The 19,046-nt window shown below is 37.9% G+C and overlaps 1 protein-coding gene and 1 long non-coding RNA gene across 2 annotated transcripts; one reads left to right on the forward strand and one right to left on the reverse strand.

The window, feature by feature from the left end:
* Positions 1-11,325: 11,325 nt before the first annotated feature.
* LOC113340588 lies at positions 11,326-12,870 on the reverse strand. Its single transcript, XM_026585713.1, has 3 exons — positions 12,732-12,870; positions 12,193-12,501; positions 11,326-11,873 (listed from the first exon to the last, which is right to left on the reverse strand). Exons 1-3 carry the CDS (start codon positions 12,868-12,870, stop codon positions 11,326-11,328), a joined length of 996 nt encoding a protein of 331 aa, XP_026441498.1.
* A 1,758-nt stretch (positions 12,871-14,628) lies between these two features.
* Positions 14,629-18,838, forward strand: LOC113340665. The gene is made up of 3 exons (XR_003355593.1): positions 14,629-14,740; positions 16,733-16,786; positions 18,131-18,838. It is a non-coding gene; the product is annotated as an uncharacterized LOC113340665 (long non-coding RNA).
* The last annotated feature ends 208 nt before the right edge of the window (positions 18,839-19,046 follow it).

A 19,046-nucleotide genomic window follows, 5' to 3' on the forward strand; every position in this document is an offset into this window, starting at 1 on the left:
ACTTTTTAATCAAATGGTATTTATTTATTAAAGATAATATGGTTGGATTTTTTGTTCCACAAGTTTGGTCACCTTGGTGTTTTGTGACTAGTTTTGAAAGAAAAAAAACCGAAGAAAATAAACCAAATTCTATTTGGAACTCATGACGTGACAATATTTAGGTGAGGCTACTAATGTATGATTGGTATTAAAATTACAAACTCAAAAGGAAAACCTAACTTACTGTGTTTGGATTTTATGGAAGTCCAAATTCAATTTGGAAATCGAGTACTTAACATATTATCGACTTTTGTTTCCCGATTAATATATAAATGTGAAAAAAATCACATATTTCACACATATTTTCTGCGAAAATAAAAAAAAATAAAAAATCATATGCACATAATCTCCACCAATTTAATGTATTTGCCTAGCTACACCAAATCAAAAATACATCATCACGGGGCGGGGCGAAGCCCCGCGCACACCAAATCAAAAGTGCACCATTATGGGGCAAAGCCCCGTGCACACTGAATCAAAAGTGCATCTCCACGGGGCGGGGCGAAGCCATGCGCACACCATATAAAAAACGCATCGCCGAGCAAATCCTCACGCACGCCAAGTTAAAAGAAAAAAATGCCCGGTGCGTAGCACGGGCACAAATCTAGTCTTCCTTATACGTGCCAATTTTTTCAAGTTGGAATTTCGATTCTCACAGTATTGTTGCTTGTTAGCTTGCAGTGACATTTTTCGTTTATTCTTCTTCCCCTTCCCCTTCTATTTTTTTTTCATTTTATTTAGTTCATTTTTTGAGGCAACTCGTGGGAGAGGGAGCTTGAATCCAATAAGGTTTAAGCTAAAAACAAAATTGTTTCAAGGACCACAAAATGTAATGTTGAAACACGAAATTTCGTACAAAGAACTCAGTTAATTATCTAACCACCAAATTAAATTACTTTGTTCTTATTAAGACGAGTAAATAGATACTAATAAGCACATTAGCCGTTGGTATACGTAAGAAAGTTGTAAGAACTTTCGTACTAAATATCTCCTATGTATCTATCTCTATGATCAGTGTATATAAATTGGAACGTGATAACTGAAACAATAAACTAAGCAGTTCAAACCAATTAAGTTCAGAAAATCGTTCATTTGTGAAAGCTTCCTCATCGATCAATAAGAGCTAATATCAGAAAGAGAGAAAATGGCTGGTTGCACTAAGATTATGTTGATCTCAATGTTTATTATGGGTATGATGTTGATCAGTGCTACTAATAATATTGTCGATGCTCAAGATGACTGCGACGAGTGCTTGAGGAATTGCTTAAAAATGTATCCTGAATCTAAATGTTTAAGTGATCACGATTGGTGTAACGGGATCTGTGATGCAGATCATAAACACTCTCCTGATTCCACCAAAAACTAAGAAGTAACAGTACTGATGCATGAGATTATTGTTGGAATTATTGATTGAACTCAAAGTATTCAGTTAATTTTAAGACTTGGTTATTAATCAAGTTGTCTCGGTGATAGCTTAGTTGTAGTTGTAGACCCTTTAATTAGTTTATGAACTAGTTAACCACTAGCCTGTTAGTGGGACTATGAATTATGAAATGTTTGGAGTCGAAGTTGGGAATTTCTGTTGTTTAAGAAGCTTATTAAAGCATGTTTTATCATTAACTAATGGAAATTATGAAAATTTGCAGCAATTTAATTATCTAGTTGTTTCCGCGTTTTCTTCCTCCGTGCTCTCTCTCTATATCTTGATTTTTCATCAGTTACTGTGTAGTGTTATCAAAGAACTGCCATTTTGTTCTTACTTAGATTCAGAATTATAGGGTACTTAATTGAAAATCATGCAGTGTTTTTAAGAGGAGAGGAGTTATGTTCATTGGCATCCAACCGGAAGGTTGGAAATTATCTCAACCACAAAATTATTATGCGGCCTATAATGTTTAGAAGTCTATATTTGGTTAGTATGTTCAAACTAATCAAAGTTAGACTAATTATAACTGCTTGATAACTAATTCTTAAAACTATCCAAAATTAGATTTTCCAAAACACCTATAAATACTTCATGTAAGTCTCCATCTAATCCTCAACCAGCACTTTTTAATTATTTTCTCTCTTTGTAAAGCTTCTTCATCAATCAATAAGAGCTAATATCTATATATCTAAAGACAAAGAGAGAAAATGGCTGGTTGCACTAAGTTTATGTTGATCTCAATGTTGATTATGGGTATGTTGTTGATCAGTACTACTAATAATGTAGTTGCCGATGAAATGGATTGCGATTACTGCTTGCAATCATGCACAAAAAAGTATGACATGCAAAAATGTTTGGATGATCCTGAGTGGTGCCATGATTTTTGTCAGGATGAGAAAGCTAATCGTCACTCCAGTACTCATATCAGCAAAAATTAAGAAGCAACTAATATACTATATCTTTGCATGGGCCGGGTGATCTCATTAGCCATCAATTATTAACAATAATGTCGTTTCGGCAACCATGTAACCATAAATCAATGTGATGATCAATAAAACGAAATCTTATTCTATTTGCATTTCTCTTTTTATAATTTCTTCCATTTGCATTTGCATTTGCATTGACCATTGTGATTCCCTTTTTACGGTTGTCTTCTCTTTAGTTTATTGCTGAAATAATTCACAATCGATTTTAGATAAACCGTTCAAAAACAACATCAAAACCATCTTTTTTAACTAAACCTTAAAAGAGGAGAACCGAAAAGAGTTCTAATATCCTCTAATTCCACAATTTGTCTTCATTCTGGTACTCCAATATCCTTTTGGCGTGATAAGTGGACTGGAGATGAATGTTTGGCTGATTCTTTTCAAGCTTTATTCTGAAACTTGAAAGTATAGCTGAACATATTTCAGTTGATGCCTCTTGGAAATTCGAGTTTAAAAGAGTACTCTACAACAATGAAGTTGACAATTTGGCGGCTTTATTCTCTATCATTGGTTCGTCTCCTCCAGCAGGAGATAATTTACCTGATACTCGAAGATGGTCCATTCATTCATCTGGTATCTTCACGGTAAAATCTTTATATTCTTCTATGACTGCAGATAACAGTATCCTACACTTCCCACACAACTTTGACTGGCAGAATGAAGTCCCTCCCAAGAGCACTTCAGTGTGGGAGCTGAACCTAGACAAGAACACCATGATTAGTGTGGGAGCTCAAGGGGTGATTGACGATCTTGCCAGAGAATTAGGCTGCAAGACAGAGAAGTTTCCTTTCACATATCTTGGCATGCCAATTGGTGAATAAGAATTGATTCGTGAATATCTATTGGAGTTGGTTGATGGCAAGGGTACCAAATCGAGCAAGACACCTAATAGCGTCACGGAGGAGTAGGCGTTTAGAAGCGAAAAGAGGAAGAAAAATGGAGATAGGAGAGACATCAGCTGTAGGAGGAAGACGTGGTGTGAATCAACGGCAAAACGACGGTCCTGATGGGAACAACTTTAGAGAAGGATCAGTCCACACGATTGATACAGGAACAGTCGTAGGAGAAGAACCAGTCGGTGAGGAAAGGGAGGAAAACGTCGATGAAGAAAACATTAGTTGGAATAATTAAGGGAGGTGCTTCGTCTAGAACGAGAAAGGGAAAGAGATCTAGTGGAGCAGCGAACCAGACTCGCAAGACAAAATGTTTTTTTGATGCAACATAATCGTCAGCTCAATGAAGAGAGAGCAGTTAATGACCAACGAGGAGGAGAATCGGATGCGAGGACAGGTTCATCAGCAAGGAGGAATTTTCGTCAGAGAGAAGATATACTGGAAAATGACGAAAACGGAGAAAGGAGAAATTATGAGAGAAAAGAGTGAAGAAGGAGACGCCAAAGAGAAAATAGTGAAGAAAGAGAATTGAGAAGAGCATTGGAGGAGACTAGGTGGGAAGATCAAAGACAAATATTTGAAGAAGAAAGAAGGCCCGAAGAAGAATGGGTATACGAATAAGAGAGAAGGCGCGAAGAAGAAAGACTGTACGAAGAAGAAAGAAGACGCGAGAATGAAAGGCGTGAATAATAAAGAAGACGCGAGAATGAAAGGTGCGAAGAAGAAAGAAGACGTGGTGAAGAAGAAAGAAGACGTGGCGAAGAAAGAAGAAACATGCACGAAATAGGTGGAGAAAATATAAACCAAATGGTTCTGAATGAGTTACGAGACATGGGATAATTGATTAACAATTCACGAAGAAGAGGACGAGTACAACTAGCAGAGGCAATAGAAGAGGCTGGCAAATCTCCATTCACACGCGAAGTGTTGGAAGCAAGGATTCCCGCGAGGTGCTCATTACCAACCTTCGGAAGTATATTCAGTGGGTCCAAAAGTGCAGTACAACATTTAGAGCAATACACCCGATCCTTGATGCAATTGGCACAAGATGAAGCAGTACTGTGTAAATACTTTCCTGCAAGCCTAACTGGAGAAGCTTTGGCTTGGTTTGATGGATTGCCGGAGAGATCAATTTCCTCATTCAGAGACTTTCAAAGGATATTTCTAACAACTTATATAAGTAACAATATGCTGAGGCGAGGAATTAAGACTTTGTTTAATCTTAGGAGAAGACCTGGAGAGAGCCTGCGAAGTCTTGTGACGAGGTGGAGGACTGTATGTAATGAAGTCGCTGGGATATTTGATGAGAAAAACTTTATTTTAGCCTTCATGAACGCCCTAATCCCAACTGACCTCTTGTACACTCAGATATTCATACTTCGTGATTCGTTAACAATGAATGAACAACGAGAGTACCAAAAGGAATATGTTTCCTTGGAGGATAAGCAAAGGGAGGTTAGCGAAGCAATCCCTATCCCGTCAAAAGAAGGAAATTCTCGTCTTTTACCAAGAATGGCACACGTAGTAGAGAGTGATCCGAAGTACGAAAAATGAGAGCCATCAAATGTGATTCCTGCGAAGTTAGTAGCTGTATCAAGTGGAGATCAAGAGTGGATTGATAAACATCTGAGGTACGAAGAACCAATGCGAAGAAACTATGAGCCGCGAGATAACAACTCAGAGATCAACAAAGGTATAACCAAGGTCAAAGGTATGGAGAAAGAAGACCATCATTCGAAGATGTGAAGTTGCCGAGACTCGATACAACCATGGAGAGGGTATGGGAAGCGATTGTATTGACTGAGGAAATTCTCGCTCCACCAAATCTAGGGATGGACCCACCACCAGGAAATAGGAGTCACGAGTTCTGCAAGTATCATCGCTTTAACGGACACCAGAAAACAATTGCAGGAACGTCCGAAGAATAATACTTCGTCTAATTGAAAAGGGAAAGCTCGCTCACTTTTTGGAGAATCCAGCACCATTGCCACCACCCCCAGCTCGTGACAAACGATGAATTGTAACTCTATAATTCATTCCGCGGAGAATATCTAAGATTTTTACGATAATGTGCTCAGGAGAGTGCATAAGAGGGACTTTGATGGGAATGATATATTCAGCATTGCGAAAAGGGGACCATTGGAAGAATAGCGAAAAAGAATTATTTCCTTTTCGGCATTGGATGCACCCGAAGGAGGAGCTTCGTATACGGATTCGTTGGTTATAACATTAACCTTTGGCAAATATTCACGATGGGAGAACGATCCTACGAGAGATAAGAAGACGTGGGTAATGGATAGAATCCTGGTAGATACTGGAAGTCCAGTTGATATTTTCTTTTATCATGCGTTCAATACTATGGGTTACAAGGATTCCTATCTCGTGCCATCCACTTACAATACATATGGATTCAATGAAGTTGCATCTAAACCAAAATGCGAGTTGGTAGTTAAGATCTTCGCGGGGGAATTGGAGATGGAAGTTACTGTTTGCGTGGTGGACGTAGAATCACCTTATAATGCCCTTATAGGCAGACCTTGGATCCACGGAATAAAAGGAGTAACATCAACTTTTCATCAAGCAATTGGATTCACAATGCCAAGTGGGATCGGCGAGATAAAAGGAGATCAAAAGGATGCACAATATTGTAACGAGAAGGATGTCAATAAATACGAAGAAAATTTGAAGAAGAAGAAAGAAAAAAAGAAGAGAGTGTTAGAGGAAAAGAAGGAAGAAGAATTGATGGTGTACATGACCAAAGTAGAAGCAAAGGAAGGATGGGAAGTACCTAGCGAGATCCCCAAAACAGAAGGCGATTCTTTATAGCAATTAAAGGAACCATCTCCGCTTGCTGAACCAATCATGAACTTCGCAGCTATTGAGCCCACGAAGGATATAAATTTGGGAAGCGAAGAGAGACAAAAATTGGTGAAGATTGGAACGAAAATGGAGGTGGATGAAGAGGAGAAATTGATAAAGCTATTGCAGAAATATCGAGATGTATTCGCATGGAGTATGAACGAGATACCGAAAATTGACCCCCCAAGTCGCTTGTCACAAATTAGATTTGAATCCAGAAGTTTACCCAATAAGGCAAAGAATCATAAAAATAGCAACATCGTATCATGAACAAATAGAGGCAGAGCTTCAAAAGATGATAGATTCGGGAATCATAAGACCTGTGAAATATCCAGTCTGGATTGTGAATATGGTGATAGTACTAAAGAAACATAAGGGGATACAAATTTTCATTGACTTCAGTGATTTGAATACTGCTGGTCCGAAAGACAGTTTTCCCTTACCAAACTTACCACAAATGGTGGAGTCGGCATCAAGATATCATCGACTATCATTGATGGATGGATATTTAGGTTACAATCAAATATCACTCGTATAATAAGATCAAGAGCACACAACACTCTTCGGTCCTAGGGGGCTATACTGCTACACGAGAATACCATTCGGACTTAAGAACGCACGGACACATATCAACGAATGGTAGAAAATATCTTCGCGAAATGGGTACATACGAAGTTAGAAGTTTACGTGGATTACATGCTCGTGAAAACTAAAGAGACGGGAGACCATGTGGAAGACTTTAAAGAGATTTTTGAACAGATGAGAGCATACAAGATGAAGATAAATCCTGCGAAATCTATCTTTGGAGTCGAGTTTGCGAAATTTTTGGGGCATATAGTGTCGAAGAAAGGAATTGAGGTGGATCCGACTAAAGTCCAAGCAATACTAGATATGCCATCCCCAACAACAATAAAAGAAGTGCAGAAGTTGAAAAAGCAGCTAACAGCCTTGGGAAGATTCATTTCAAGGTCTTCGGACAAGTGTAAACACTTCTTAGACATCTTAAAGAAAGGAGCAAAATTTACCTGGACACAAGAGTGTGAGCATGCATTACAAAGCATAAAATAACATCTCATCATTCGATCTATCTTGCAAAAACCAGAACCTAGGTAGGAATTATTAATCTGTCTCGCGGCTACATCAAAGGCTCTCAGTGTAGTGTTACTTTGTTCCGATGAAGGAGTGGAAAACCGATCTTTTATGTTAGCAAGACTTTTAATTCTTCCAAGAGAAATTATTTGAAGATTGAGGAATTGATACTGGCCTTGGTGTATGCGGCGGAAAAATTAAGGACTTATTTCCAAACTCATAAGATCAAGGTGCTGATCAGAATACCAATAGAATCCACTTTGAAGAACACGAAGCGAGTATGAAGGATCGAAAGATAGAACACTCGAATTGATCAGTATGGGTTAAAGTAAGAGGTTCAAACTTCGACGAACTCACATATAATTACATAATTTTTAGCTGAATTTCCCTCAGAAGAAGATGAAAGAGTGGAAGAGATAATGGATATGGATGAGGAACGCCCATACCCAGCAGACTTACTCAAAGAAAATCATCCAAGAAGATGGGATATATTCGTAGATGGATCTTCAAATAACTCAGGTGGAGGTATGGGAATTGTGTTCACTTCTCCAGGAGGGGATAGAATAGTTTACTGCCTTTGATTGATATATAAAGCAACGAATAACGAGACAGAGTATGAGGCAGTGGTACAGGTCTTTAGGATAGCAAATGAAATGGAGCTGGACGAAATAAGGATAACCAGTGAATCACAGTTGGTGGTAAGGAAGATTGAAGGAAGGTACAATGCAAGTGATCCCGTGATGCACAAATATCTACAGCTCGTAAGAGAATATTCTTCGTGAATACCAAACATAATCGGAGGCATGTAAGCAGAGGAAAAAATAGACACGCTGATGCTTTAGGTTTTATAGCTTCCATGATTATCGATTCTTCAACCAAACACATTCGCTTCCAGCGGTTAATGCAGCCATCAGTGAGCGAAGAAATTGAGGATATGGAGACAATGCTCGTAGAAAATGGAGAAGAACAAATGGAACTAGACGACGAGGACTGGCGAACTCCTATTTAATGATATATTGAGAAAAGAGATCTACCTCGCGATAGGTTTGAAGCACATAAAATAAAAAGCAGAGCTACGAATTATGAATTGCGAGAAAGAATTTTGTATAGAAGAACATTCTTGGGCCCATTGCTAAGATGTTTGTCACAAAAGGAGGGAATTCAAATAATGAAGGCAATACACTATGGTGACACTGGTAATCACAGTGGTACTAGATATTTGGCTCACAATACTATGGCACAAGGGTATTTTTGGCCACATGCGTAACGATGCAAAGAACATAGCCACGAGACGTGAAGCATGTCAAAGATTTGGGAAACGGATACATGCACCAGCTACAAGCTTAAACTCCATATTAAGTGTATGACCGTTCGCAATATGGGGAATAAATATTATGGGACCATTCGTGACTAGGAGAAAGCAGCAAAGATATTTAATAGCAACGACAAGTTACTTCACGAAGTGAGTAGAAGCTAAGGAAGTACAGCATACTAAAGATGCAGATATTTATGATTTCATTCTTGAGCACATACTATGCAGGTTTGGGATTCCTGTTCAAATCGTCTCTGATAATGGAAAACAGTTCGAAGAAGAAAATGTGACGATGTTGTTCAATGCATTCAAAATACAATCAGGAAAGTCAACTGCGCTGTACACACAAAGTAATGAGCAGGCTGAGGCGACAAACAAGACAATATAAACCACATTGAAGAAGAAATTAGAAGGACACCATAAAGGATGGTCTGAGCAAATTCCGAATTTGTTATGGTCATATAAAACCACAAGACGAGATGCCACGGGAATGTCACCCTTCTGCTTGACATATGGAGTGGAGGAATTATTACCTACTGAGATCATTATCCCCAGAACTAAAAAAGAAGCTTGGAGAAAGGGCTTAAATTCAGATCCGATTCTCGCAAAGTTGGATGACTTAGAAGAAAATAGAGAGACTACACTACAACATATGACGAATTATCACCAAAGGTTATCTCGTCAGTATAAAAGAAGAGTAAAGGAACGAAGCTTGGTGCCAGGGGAATTGGTGTCGCGTGAGATCCCGCCTTATCAGAAGGGACCAGGAGGAATGTTAGAGCCCACATGGGAGGTTCCGTACATTGTGAAGAGAGTTGTGGGTAATGGAGCTTACGAGCTTGTTGATTTACGAGGAAAAGATACTGATGATGAAGGAAATATAATCTATGGAGAAATAGAAAGGCAAGACCAAACCACCCATGGAATCCGGTTTATAACAAAAAGTATTATCCATAGCAATACAATGTACTAGCGAATAATATAAAGAAAAAGATATGTACTCGTCAGCAGAAAAATATAATAAAAATATCTTTTAAATGAATCACGAAGAAAAACATTCAGGAAAAATAAGACCTTATCAGTAGGCAAGTAAGGCCTCGGATTAGAAGGCTTATAAGACCCACGAAATAAAACAGTTTCTACGAAAACTTAAAACCTTCGCCTGGGAAGGCTGAGAATCCATGGCGTGCAACCTAGTTCGCACAAGATGCAAGAGGCAATAATAAGACTTAACGCACGTCATGAACAGCTCCCACAGAAATAAATAGGGGAAATGATAAGACCTATCCGCTGAGGGTCCCTACCGTGATGGCCTTCAGTAAGGGGTTAGAAACATAGCCAGTGGAGATAGTAGATGGCCTGGTATGAATCTGCACACGGTCCTAAAGAAAACCCACCTAGGGTGTGACTTCGTAACCATGATCCATATAGGCGAAGGAATAAGAAGTCACGAAAACAACTGATACCAAGCTTAAAGGGGTAACTAGGGGGAATATAAAGGGACGACACCCTCCAGATTAGGGAGCTGAGTGACCAAAAAAAGACGACAATATCACGAGGCTATTATTCATGGGAATAATTAGGCATGTCATATTGTCGCGAAGTAAGACATCGACACGTGTGCTAAGGCGAGGTTGATGGATCTTTAATTCGCAAGAATAAAGAGCGCCCGAGACTTCGCCGGAAGAATGCCCTGAACAACGGATGAGGAAAAATAAGACCTTAATTAGGAAGCGAAATAAGACCTCCAAATAACAATCGACAGAAGATTCTAAGGAAGGCGAAGACAAGAGGCATACAAATAGAATAAACGGGGCATGTTGAGACCTTTCCAGGCTGGTAAAACCCTATGCATACCTGTAGAAGACTATAAGACCTTAACAAGGAGGCACAATAAGACCTCACAGTAGCAGTTTGCAAGCGCAAGCAAGGATGAGGGAAAATAAAACAAGAGGCAACATAACATGCAAAACAAGAGGCAAAATAATATGAAAAACAAGAAGCAAATAATAAACCAAAAGCAAAAGACAAAAAGTATCATTTTATACAATACATTGTTACTATCAAGTGAAATTAATATTGCAGAAAATGACGAGTTACGAAAGACAAATATCACTAGCGTAGGCAGAATAAAGCGAAGTATGGATAAATTCTAAACTAAACAAAAGAATAAGAACAACGAGATCAGACCTATGAGCAAGAGGCAAGACTGTAAATCTGAATACCACACAAAGTAACAAGGTAATCCACGAAGAAACGCAGGTATGCTTCAGAACTAGGCAAGTATATACTTTTCATATTTTTATTCTTTTGAGAATTTCCTTCGCATAAACCTTCATTTTGAAAGCAAAAACAGAGGCAAATATATACTATATGTGTATGATCAATTCGTATTTTAGAGGCAAGTATATACTACGGACAAGTTTAATGTTTTTGAGTTCAAAATAAAGTTAACTTCGCAAATAAGATATATTCTAATCACGCTAGCTAGAACTAACCATATGCAATGAGAATTTTGAGACAGGTAGAAGCAAAGGGGTGATATATTAAAGAAAAATCAAAAGTGTTATGCCCCCATGCTTGGGAGCGCCCAGTTCAAGAAATGTTAGAAAGAACGAAATGTCAAGTGTAATGGACCAACAAGGATAGAGAAATCAAGACTGAAGAGGTAATTGCTGAATAGGAACGGCTTTAACAGCTTCATCCTCCACATCGCCACCACTAGCCCCCACCATTTTCCATCTCGGCACCACCATCACCAGACTCCTTGACCTCCTGTTCAGGGTTACCACCGATAGCGCTAACAGTTTCAGTTCCAACATCGCCAGATTCACGAGGTTGATTAGGAGGAATCACTAAGGATGAAGGAACTTCAGCAACCTTCGTAACCACAGGAGCTTTGCCCCTCGATACTTCAGCTTCTTCTTCATCACCAGTATCTTCGTCATCTCCATCCTCATCAGTCAGAGTCTTCTCGTCATCAGAAGGAGCCCTCTTGTCATCAGCAGGTTCATCATCAGAAAATACTTCGAGATCTAGTGACACACGTGGAATACCACGAGAATCACAAAACTCGTTGAAGAAATGGACCTTGGCAACTTGAGCATTTTTGCGAGTAATCTTCGCGACCTTAGAAGCATCCTTCTCCATGGTAGCACAGTCCTCATTTAGATACTTAATATCCTCTTTGAGATCGGAGACCTCCTTAGCAAGCTCGTCCCTTTGACGAGATAGATGAAGAACTTGATTCTTGAAGCGTTCCTCAGATTCTGCGAAAATAAAGGAAGAAAGTGAGAAACATAAGAAGTGCAATACAATGAGGAATAAAAACACGTAACACCTAAAACAACCTTCCTTCTGAGAAATAACAGAACCCAAAGTCTTTTGTATGTCAGCGTTTAGATGGTCGAGTCTAGAAACTTCGGAATTTGCAGCTTCAAGTTGGAGACACAGTTCGTGATATGAGTTATCCCGTCCTTTACCATGACCAGACTTAGAACCGTCTTTGCTATTGCGGATTACAACAAAACCTTTATTCTTGGAAGATTTTTCGTTGGAGTCTAGAAGAAGGATTGGCACGCTTCTTACCCTGATACTCCTCTAAACGAGATAGAAGAGAAGTTACTTCGTTCTTCAGACGATCATTATCTATTTTCAAATCATTAACTTCGTCATGAGATTTACGAAGATCGACTGCAGACTTGTCTTTTCTCTTGATTATGCGAACTTTATCTTCTTCTAACCGTTTGACCATAGCTAAAGATGAAGAATGGAGGTTCCTCGAGGTAGTGAGAAGGTTCCCAACCCGTTGTAGTTCAACCCTCAAGCCTTCATTTTCTTTATGGAGATGAAAGTTCAGCTCTTCATTGTTCAAAGTTTCAACGGTTAAGCGATCCACTTGAAGGAACAAAGTCTCGATCTATTCAGTTAAAATCCCATTCTCGGACACATAACTATCAAATTGGGTTGTAAGATTTAAGTTTTCCAAACGGGTGTCTTCAAGCAAGCCCATCGCCTCAGAAGCATCCATTTGACGTTTCATACATCCAGCTTAACGAGAAGTAAAACAAAATACAATAAAAATGAAGCTAAGGAAAGAATTAAGCACACAAGGGGAGGGAACTTACTGCGAATTTCATCAGCTTTACTCTCCTGTTTGGATGAATACTTCTTCTCCTCAGCAAGTTGCTTTTCAAGCTCTCGAATACGAGCACTAGATTTCTCCAGCTGCTCACGAGACATCCTGGTCTCAACGAGATGGGCCATGTGACGATTAAACTTCTCCGAAATAGAAGGAAAAAGAACGGTTTTTTGGGACCAGCCTTTTTTGGGACCATTGTTTTATTTTGGGTAAGACATTAGAAGTAAATCTAGGTCACCATTTATCTAAATATTTATATTAATACCAAAATTATCCTCCTGAATATTTTTGTATAATGATTAGTTAATGTGATTAATCATTGATTAAGGTTAAATAAATAGATGATTGTATTTAAAAAAAATAGAATTATTGAGTGATCAAAGCAATAGAAGAAGAAGAAGAAGATGATGGAGAAAAAAATTATTTTGAAATGGGTAAATATGGAGAAAAAACATTCTCTCGGTACCGAAATATGCTTGTAACTTAGTGAATGTTGTTATAAATGGCCTAAAATATCGTCAAAATCAAAATTGTAACAAAAAGTTTCAACGAAGTCAACAAAGTTCAGTTATATTATATGAAGAACATGTAACCGAACTTTCTGTAAATGTAGTTTGGTTAATAAATCCAAAATCACGGGCAACCGAACCAAAGCTTTAATGGAGTTTTTGTTTCTGTAAATGTAATTCAGTTTGCGACGTAACAGAACCCAAAGTTCGGTTGAGACATTTTTCGCGACGAAACCGAACTTTTTTGCGATGTAACCAAACTTTTTGCGACGTAGCCGAATCAAAGTTCGGTTGGGACATTTTTTGCGACGAAACAGAACTTTTTTTTGCGGCGTAATTGAATTTTTTGCGACGTAACCAAACTCAAAGTTCGGTTGGGACATTTTTTTGCGATGAAACCGAACTTTTTACGATGTAACCGAAGTTTTTGCGACGAAGCCGAACTTTTCTCTAGGAAAAGAAAAACCTCCATTAATGTTGAGTTCGGTTAGTTCGACAAATTTTTTCACATAATTCCTAACCGAACTTCTCTCTACAACTTCCATTTTCAACTCATTTTGGTGATTACTTCTCATTTTTTTCAACCAAAAATAATATATATATATATATAGAGAGAGAGGTGGTGGTAGTCGGAGATGGTAGGTGATGGTCGGTAGTGGTGGCGGCGGCGGTGGGAGGAGGTGGTGGTTATTTATATATATGTGTATATATATATATACTACGTATCACCCCGGCCTACGGCCGGGGCTCAACCTTTTTCGTTTTCGTTTTGTTGTTTGATCGGCTGGTCCGTAGTCTACCAAATTTTTTTTTAGTCATTCGCAAAACTAATTAGATTATAACGGTCAAACATCGAGCTTATAAGTTAGTTCGGACTTGCGTCCCTAGTATTTGTGGTTGTGTCAATTTAGCCGGGGCTTACAGCCCCAGCCGTGGTCCTACTAGTCTAGAAAGGGCTCTAAATCACGCTTTTAAATGACAGATTAATTATGTTATTAGAATTTCACAAATAAATTCCATCATATTACATGAAAATAATTGGATCCACCATTTAACATAAAAAAATTGTTATTCTCAAACGTGATATTTTTCTAGGCGTGTGATTTAACAATGAACCATAAAATTACGGAATACATCTGTCATATTATTTTGGTCTTTATACGCCCATCATTATTCCTTTATTATGTGCCCAAAAATGGTTAGTCAGCGGCTCGGCAAAATGCATCTGAAATGGTTAGCCACCAGCATACTTGCCATCCTCACATAACGGTTAGCCAGCGGCTTAGCAAAATGTATCTGAAATGGTTAGCCACCAGCGGCTTAGCCAGAGCCATATTAGTTCACATCTAGCAAACCCAAAAACCAGTTCCCTCTGCAAACCGCGGGCTGTTATTTTCGCTCCGGAAACCTAACTACCCAAAGAGGAGAAATATCAGATTCATCTCTAATACTGTAACTGATCAGAAGAAGAAGAAGACGATATTGAGTAAGTAAACCCTTCCATCTTTGAACTGGTTTTTGCGTAAGTTTATTTTTCGTTTTCAAATCTAGAATCCATAATTGCAAAGATTTTGATCATTATACTTATAATCAGAAAGGAATGAATTGCTTTGATCATTAAGTGTATACTTTCATGTGTTTCTGAACTACCCGTTTTAATGATTACTTGATTAATGTCTGGTTGTTGATTAGGTATTCCATATTAGGTATGAGGTTCTTTAAATACGAGTTTTACTAGTGAAAAATTGAAACAAAGCATTACCCATTATATAGGATAAGGATTACAGTGTTATGGGTATCTGTGATTTTTAAACCCGAGAAGATCTGTATCTATTTTCTAGGGTTTTAGGAATAAATTAGATTACGAGGAGAAGTTGGAGAGGGATTTGAGGGTTTTTTTTTTTTTTTTTTTTGATTTAGAGGTGGAAGGAGATGGAAAGATGATAGCATCAGGGTAAATTTGGTGATGATAGTAATTGGGTTTGCAGTAAGTACGATGTTTATTTTATTTGTATATACAAGACTCATTTGTGCTAGAATGCAGTTGAATACTGCTAGGCGTTCATTTCCAGCAGCTACAAGATCTGATATGGGAATGGTAATTTGCACCTTCCTTCTCGGAATTCAGTTGAATGCTGCCAGGCGTTCATTTCCAGCAGCTACATGATATAATGAGATTAATGATGCTGGTCTTGTGTAATTTCTACTGAATTGGAATGTATTCTTTTGGTTTTCTATTTGATTGGCACCATCCAAGTGTTAGTAACATATAGAAGCCCTTGAAATCACTGAAATACTGAAAAATTTGGGTAAACTGTGTGCTTTTTGTTCAGTCTGTGGGGGTTTACCCTGTTGTTTTGACTGGACAATTGAACTAAGTAACTGAAATGTGTTTAACTGAAATATGTTTATCAAGGCTTGTGCTGTCTCTATCAATAGATAGCCATATCTATTAGTTGGTAATTAAAATATATGGGAACAAGAAATCCCTGCTAATTCTCAAGGTGATTTTCTTCAAAAAATTGGTTCAGTTCTTGTGCGAATAAATGATTGGGGGCACAATAACATAACTTCTGTCCAAATCTTGCATAAGTATGTTCTTTGCTTGACTTTCAGCCTCTGCGTGTCAGGTGAATATGACTAGTTTATGCGATAGACTCCATGTTTAGACTAGTTTATTTGGAAGGTGCAATTGGTTGTATTTCAGTAATGTAATAGGTGGTTCTAGACTTTGTAATTTGTTCATCACGAATATAAGATTGGGGATTCTGTGCTCGATGCAGCTTCTGGGGACATAACTTACCATGACCTAGATTGAGAGTGTTTACTTTTTAACTGAGTTTTGTGGCTTAATTACTACTCTACATATGTATCCTGCTTATCCATACAGATAAACGTACAAGCTTTGGATTTTTCCTGTATCAGTCCCCTGTAAGCAATGTGTTTTCATTTCATAGTTCTTATATCAGTCCCCTTGTTCGCAATTAATTCAGTTCCTGATACTCGTTGTAGCTTTGTCAGCTCCACCTCCACCACTGGAATTTCGTGCAAGTGTTTAGGATTAGAGCATCTTAAAAAAAATTTATTGCCTGGTATGCAAGCACTGTGGTAGATAATTTCCAGGTTCTTAAAGTTGAGCCGGAATTAGATTGAAACATTTAATCACTATCTTTATTAATCTCATCTCGGAATTCAGTTGAATGCTGCTAGGCGTTCATTTAAACTCCGACTTCTCTCAGCACACCACTACTGTCTCAATCCATCTCAACTGCAACTGAGCTGTTGAATTAAAAAAGTTTTTAATTTGTTGAACGATTTCCAACCCCATCTCGTCTACATCAACTTGTATCACTCCCTTGATAAAGGGTTATTGGATTTGAGTTTTATTTACCGCGCCACACGATTGAGCCTTTCGTGATCTGCGTGTGATTACGAATATATGTGTAACATGTTTCTGAAGAAAATCTATTTTTCACAGGCTGGAACCTGGGAGGAGAAAAACCTTAATTCCTGGGCTAGTGGTCGGATAAAGGTATGTAACTTTTCTAATGTCCGTTATTTATTTTTCACAACTTCACATGACATCTGGAACAAATATACTGTGGACCTAGGGACAAATCTTTAACTATTTTCTTGGTTTCCTATAAGTTCTTCTAAAGGCAAAAATTCAGTGTGTGAATGTTCTGAATCGTTTGAGCCTCCTATTAAGTATTAATATAAGACTGATTCTTCATTCTTGTATATCTCGAATTTGTACATGATTTGATTTCAGTCTGCATCAGCTCCTATCCTGTATCACCACTACTGCAACTAGACATTGTATTGAATTAGGACCCTCCTTACCAAATCCACATTAATTTTTCTCCCACTATACCAAAGTTTTTACATCTGTCAGCTATAGGATATGCTATTTGCTTTCTACCACCTTCGTTTCTGTTGTTTTTGTTTGGCAGGAAAACTCTGTGCTCTGAAGCATCTCTGTCTCTCTGGTTTAACTTGATTTCTCTGTTTGGATATATATCCAGGCAAGGGTTGGATATTATTTATTTATAGCCACTTGATATGAGACTTATTCGGTAGTTAATTAGTCTTCAAGTGGATGTACATTATCCGGTGTACCAGTAGTCAACTTGTAAATTATTGGTACAGGCCGTGGTGCATAATAGTGCATGTCCTAGGATTTATTCTTCACTGTAATTCAGTCTGATGGACCAAATAAATGAATAAACTATTTAGAAACTAGTACTGACTCCGTCGTCGGAGAAGGAAGACATAAGTACTGCATTAATTTAATCATACAGTTATGTATGTCATTGTTAGCACTTAGCCAAATAGAATATTTCCCTTGCCCCTTGGATACTTGATAGTTTCAGCACAATGAGTGCAAACTTGACGCATTATGTCACAAAATGAATTTGCATTAGAAAGGTCTCAAGGCATAAGTAGAATTTGTTGGCTGACTGTAGATTAACCACTATTGGTAAGAGACGATGAAGCTTATCATCTCCATATTAAAAGTTTTTCTGAATTTGAGGTTCTGGGTAAGATGTGTGATCTGGTGCAGTTCTATGGTCGTCTATTACTAGTTGCCTTTTTATCTTCAAGTTGTCTCATTCAGTATTTTGAGAGTTCAGCTTATCTAACTTGATCCTTGGTCCTGGTTTTCTGGACCACTTCTCTGTTGTTTTATTAGTAGAGGTTCCTAATAAGTTGATTTAGTAGTTCGTTTGATGCAATCCGGCTAATGATGTCTGTTTAATTGAATTTTTTTTGAATTCGACTGTTTGGATTTGCATACTTCATTCTTTCTGATTTTGCTATCTTTTGTCACTCCCATAATAGGATCTTATTGTTTTTATTTTCACATCTCATTTAGGTTAACTTGAACTTGAAGTGATGTCTGTTAGACCTCCAAGCGAAAAATGGACGCATGCAGAACGATAGTCATCTGCATTTGTGGCAGGAGGTGAATCCTTTCTCAGGTTCAAAAAAGAGATTCTAGGGGAAGATACATATACCTCTGTGTATCCGTTTACAAAACTGATTATGTAAACTTCCAGTGGTTTATGGGAACCACAAAGACACTGATGAGCCATTTATCCATTCCTCTCAAGCTACCCTAGTTTTTTATTGCAAGGATCAAGGATGAAAGTCGGCCTGATAAGAAGTGGTATATTGTTTTAGAATCTCGAAAACGACAAGGTCCTAATGTGAATGCTTTTGAGGATCCATTTGTGTTTACTGGCATAGCTAAAGAATCTTCCCTAAGGCAGCGAACTTAAATGATAACAGTAATTCGTAAGAAGATTAGTTACTTCATTTTATCAAGGTGTTGTACTGATTGTTATGATGTTACAAGAAGATTTAGGAGAGGCAGAAGTTCAACACCAGTAAGCGTCCCAACAAAAGCTAATTCAGCATTAACCGTGGCTCGAGATAAATTTATCAGTACTTGTTATTGAGTGGGATTTTTCATTAACAAAAGCTTATGATGATGCATAATGTACTTTCTGAATTTTTTTCTTTGGGTCTCAATTGAATTTAATCTTTTTTATTCAGATAATGTATTCAATTATGATAAAAATGTTGAGTTGCAATTTATTTGAGTTTAATCTTTTCTATTTTATTTTTTATATTTATTACAATTGAGTTAGGGATTTTTTACTATAATTACACAACTCCGATGCAAATTGCTTCGAGTCAATTCGAAAGGATGAAGTTCCAATTTCTTCGAATTTACGCGCACTCGTTCCAACTCAAAAAAATATTCAAATTGTTTTCAGTTTATTACA

Source organism: Papaver somniferum, unplaced genomic scaffold (assembly GCF_003573695.1).
Source record: "Papaver somniferum cultivar HN1 unplaced genomic scaffold, ASM357369v1 unplaced-scaffold_22, whole genome shotgun sequence".
NCBI lineage: Eukaryota > Viridiplantae > Streptophyta > Magnoliopsida > Ranunculales > Papaveraceae > Papaver > Papaver somniferum.

Bases quoted from the DNA above. Each gene is read 5' to 3' on its own strand.
- LOC113340588 (XM_026585713.1), bottom strand. From the start codon at position 12,870: ATGGCCCATCTCGTTGAGACCAGGATGTCTCGTGAGCAGCTGGAGAAA. The intron at 12,502-12,731 runs GTAAGTTCCCTC...TGTTCCTTCAAG, and splicing joins TAAAGCTGATGAAATTCGCA to TGGATCGCTTAACCGTTGAA. The intron at 11,874-12,192 runs GTAAGAAGCGTG...TTATTTTCGCAG, and splicing joins TCGTTTAGAGGAGTATCAGG to AATCTGAGGAACGCTTCAAG.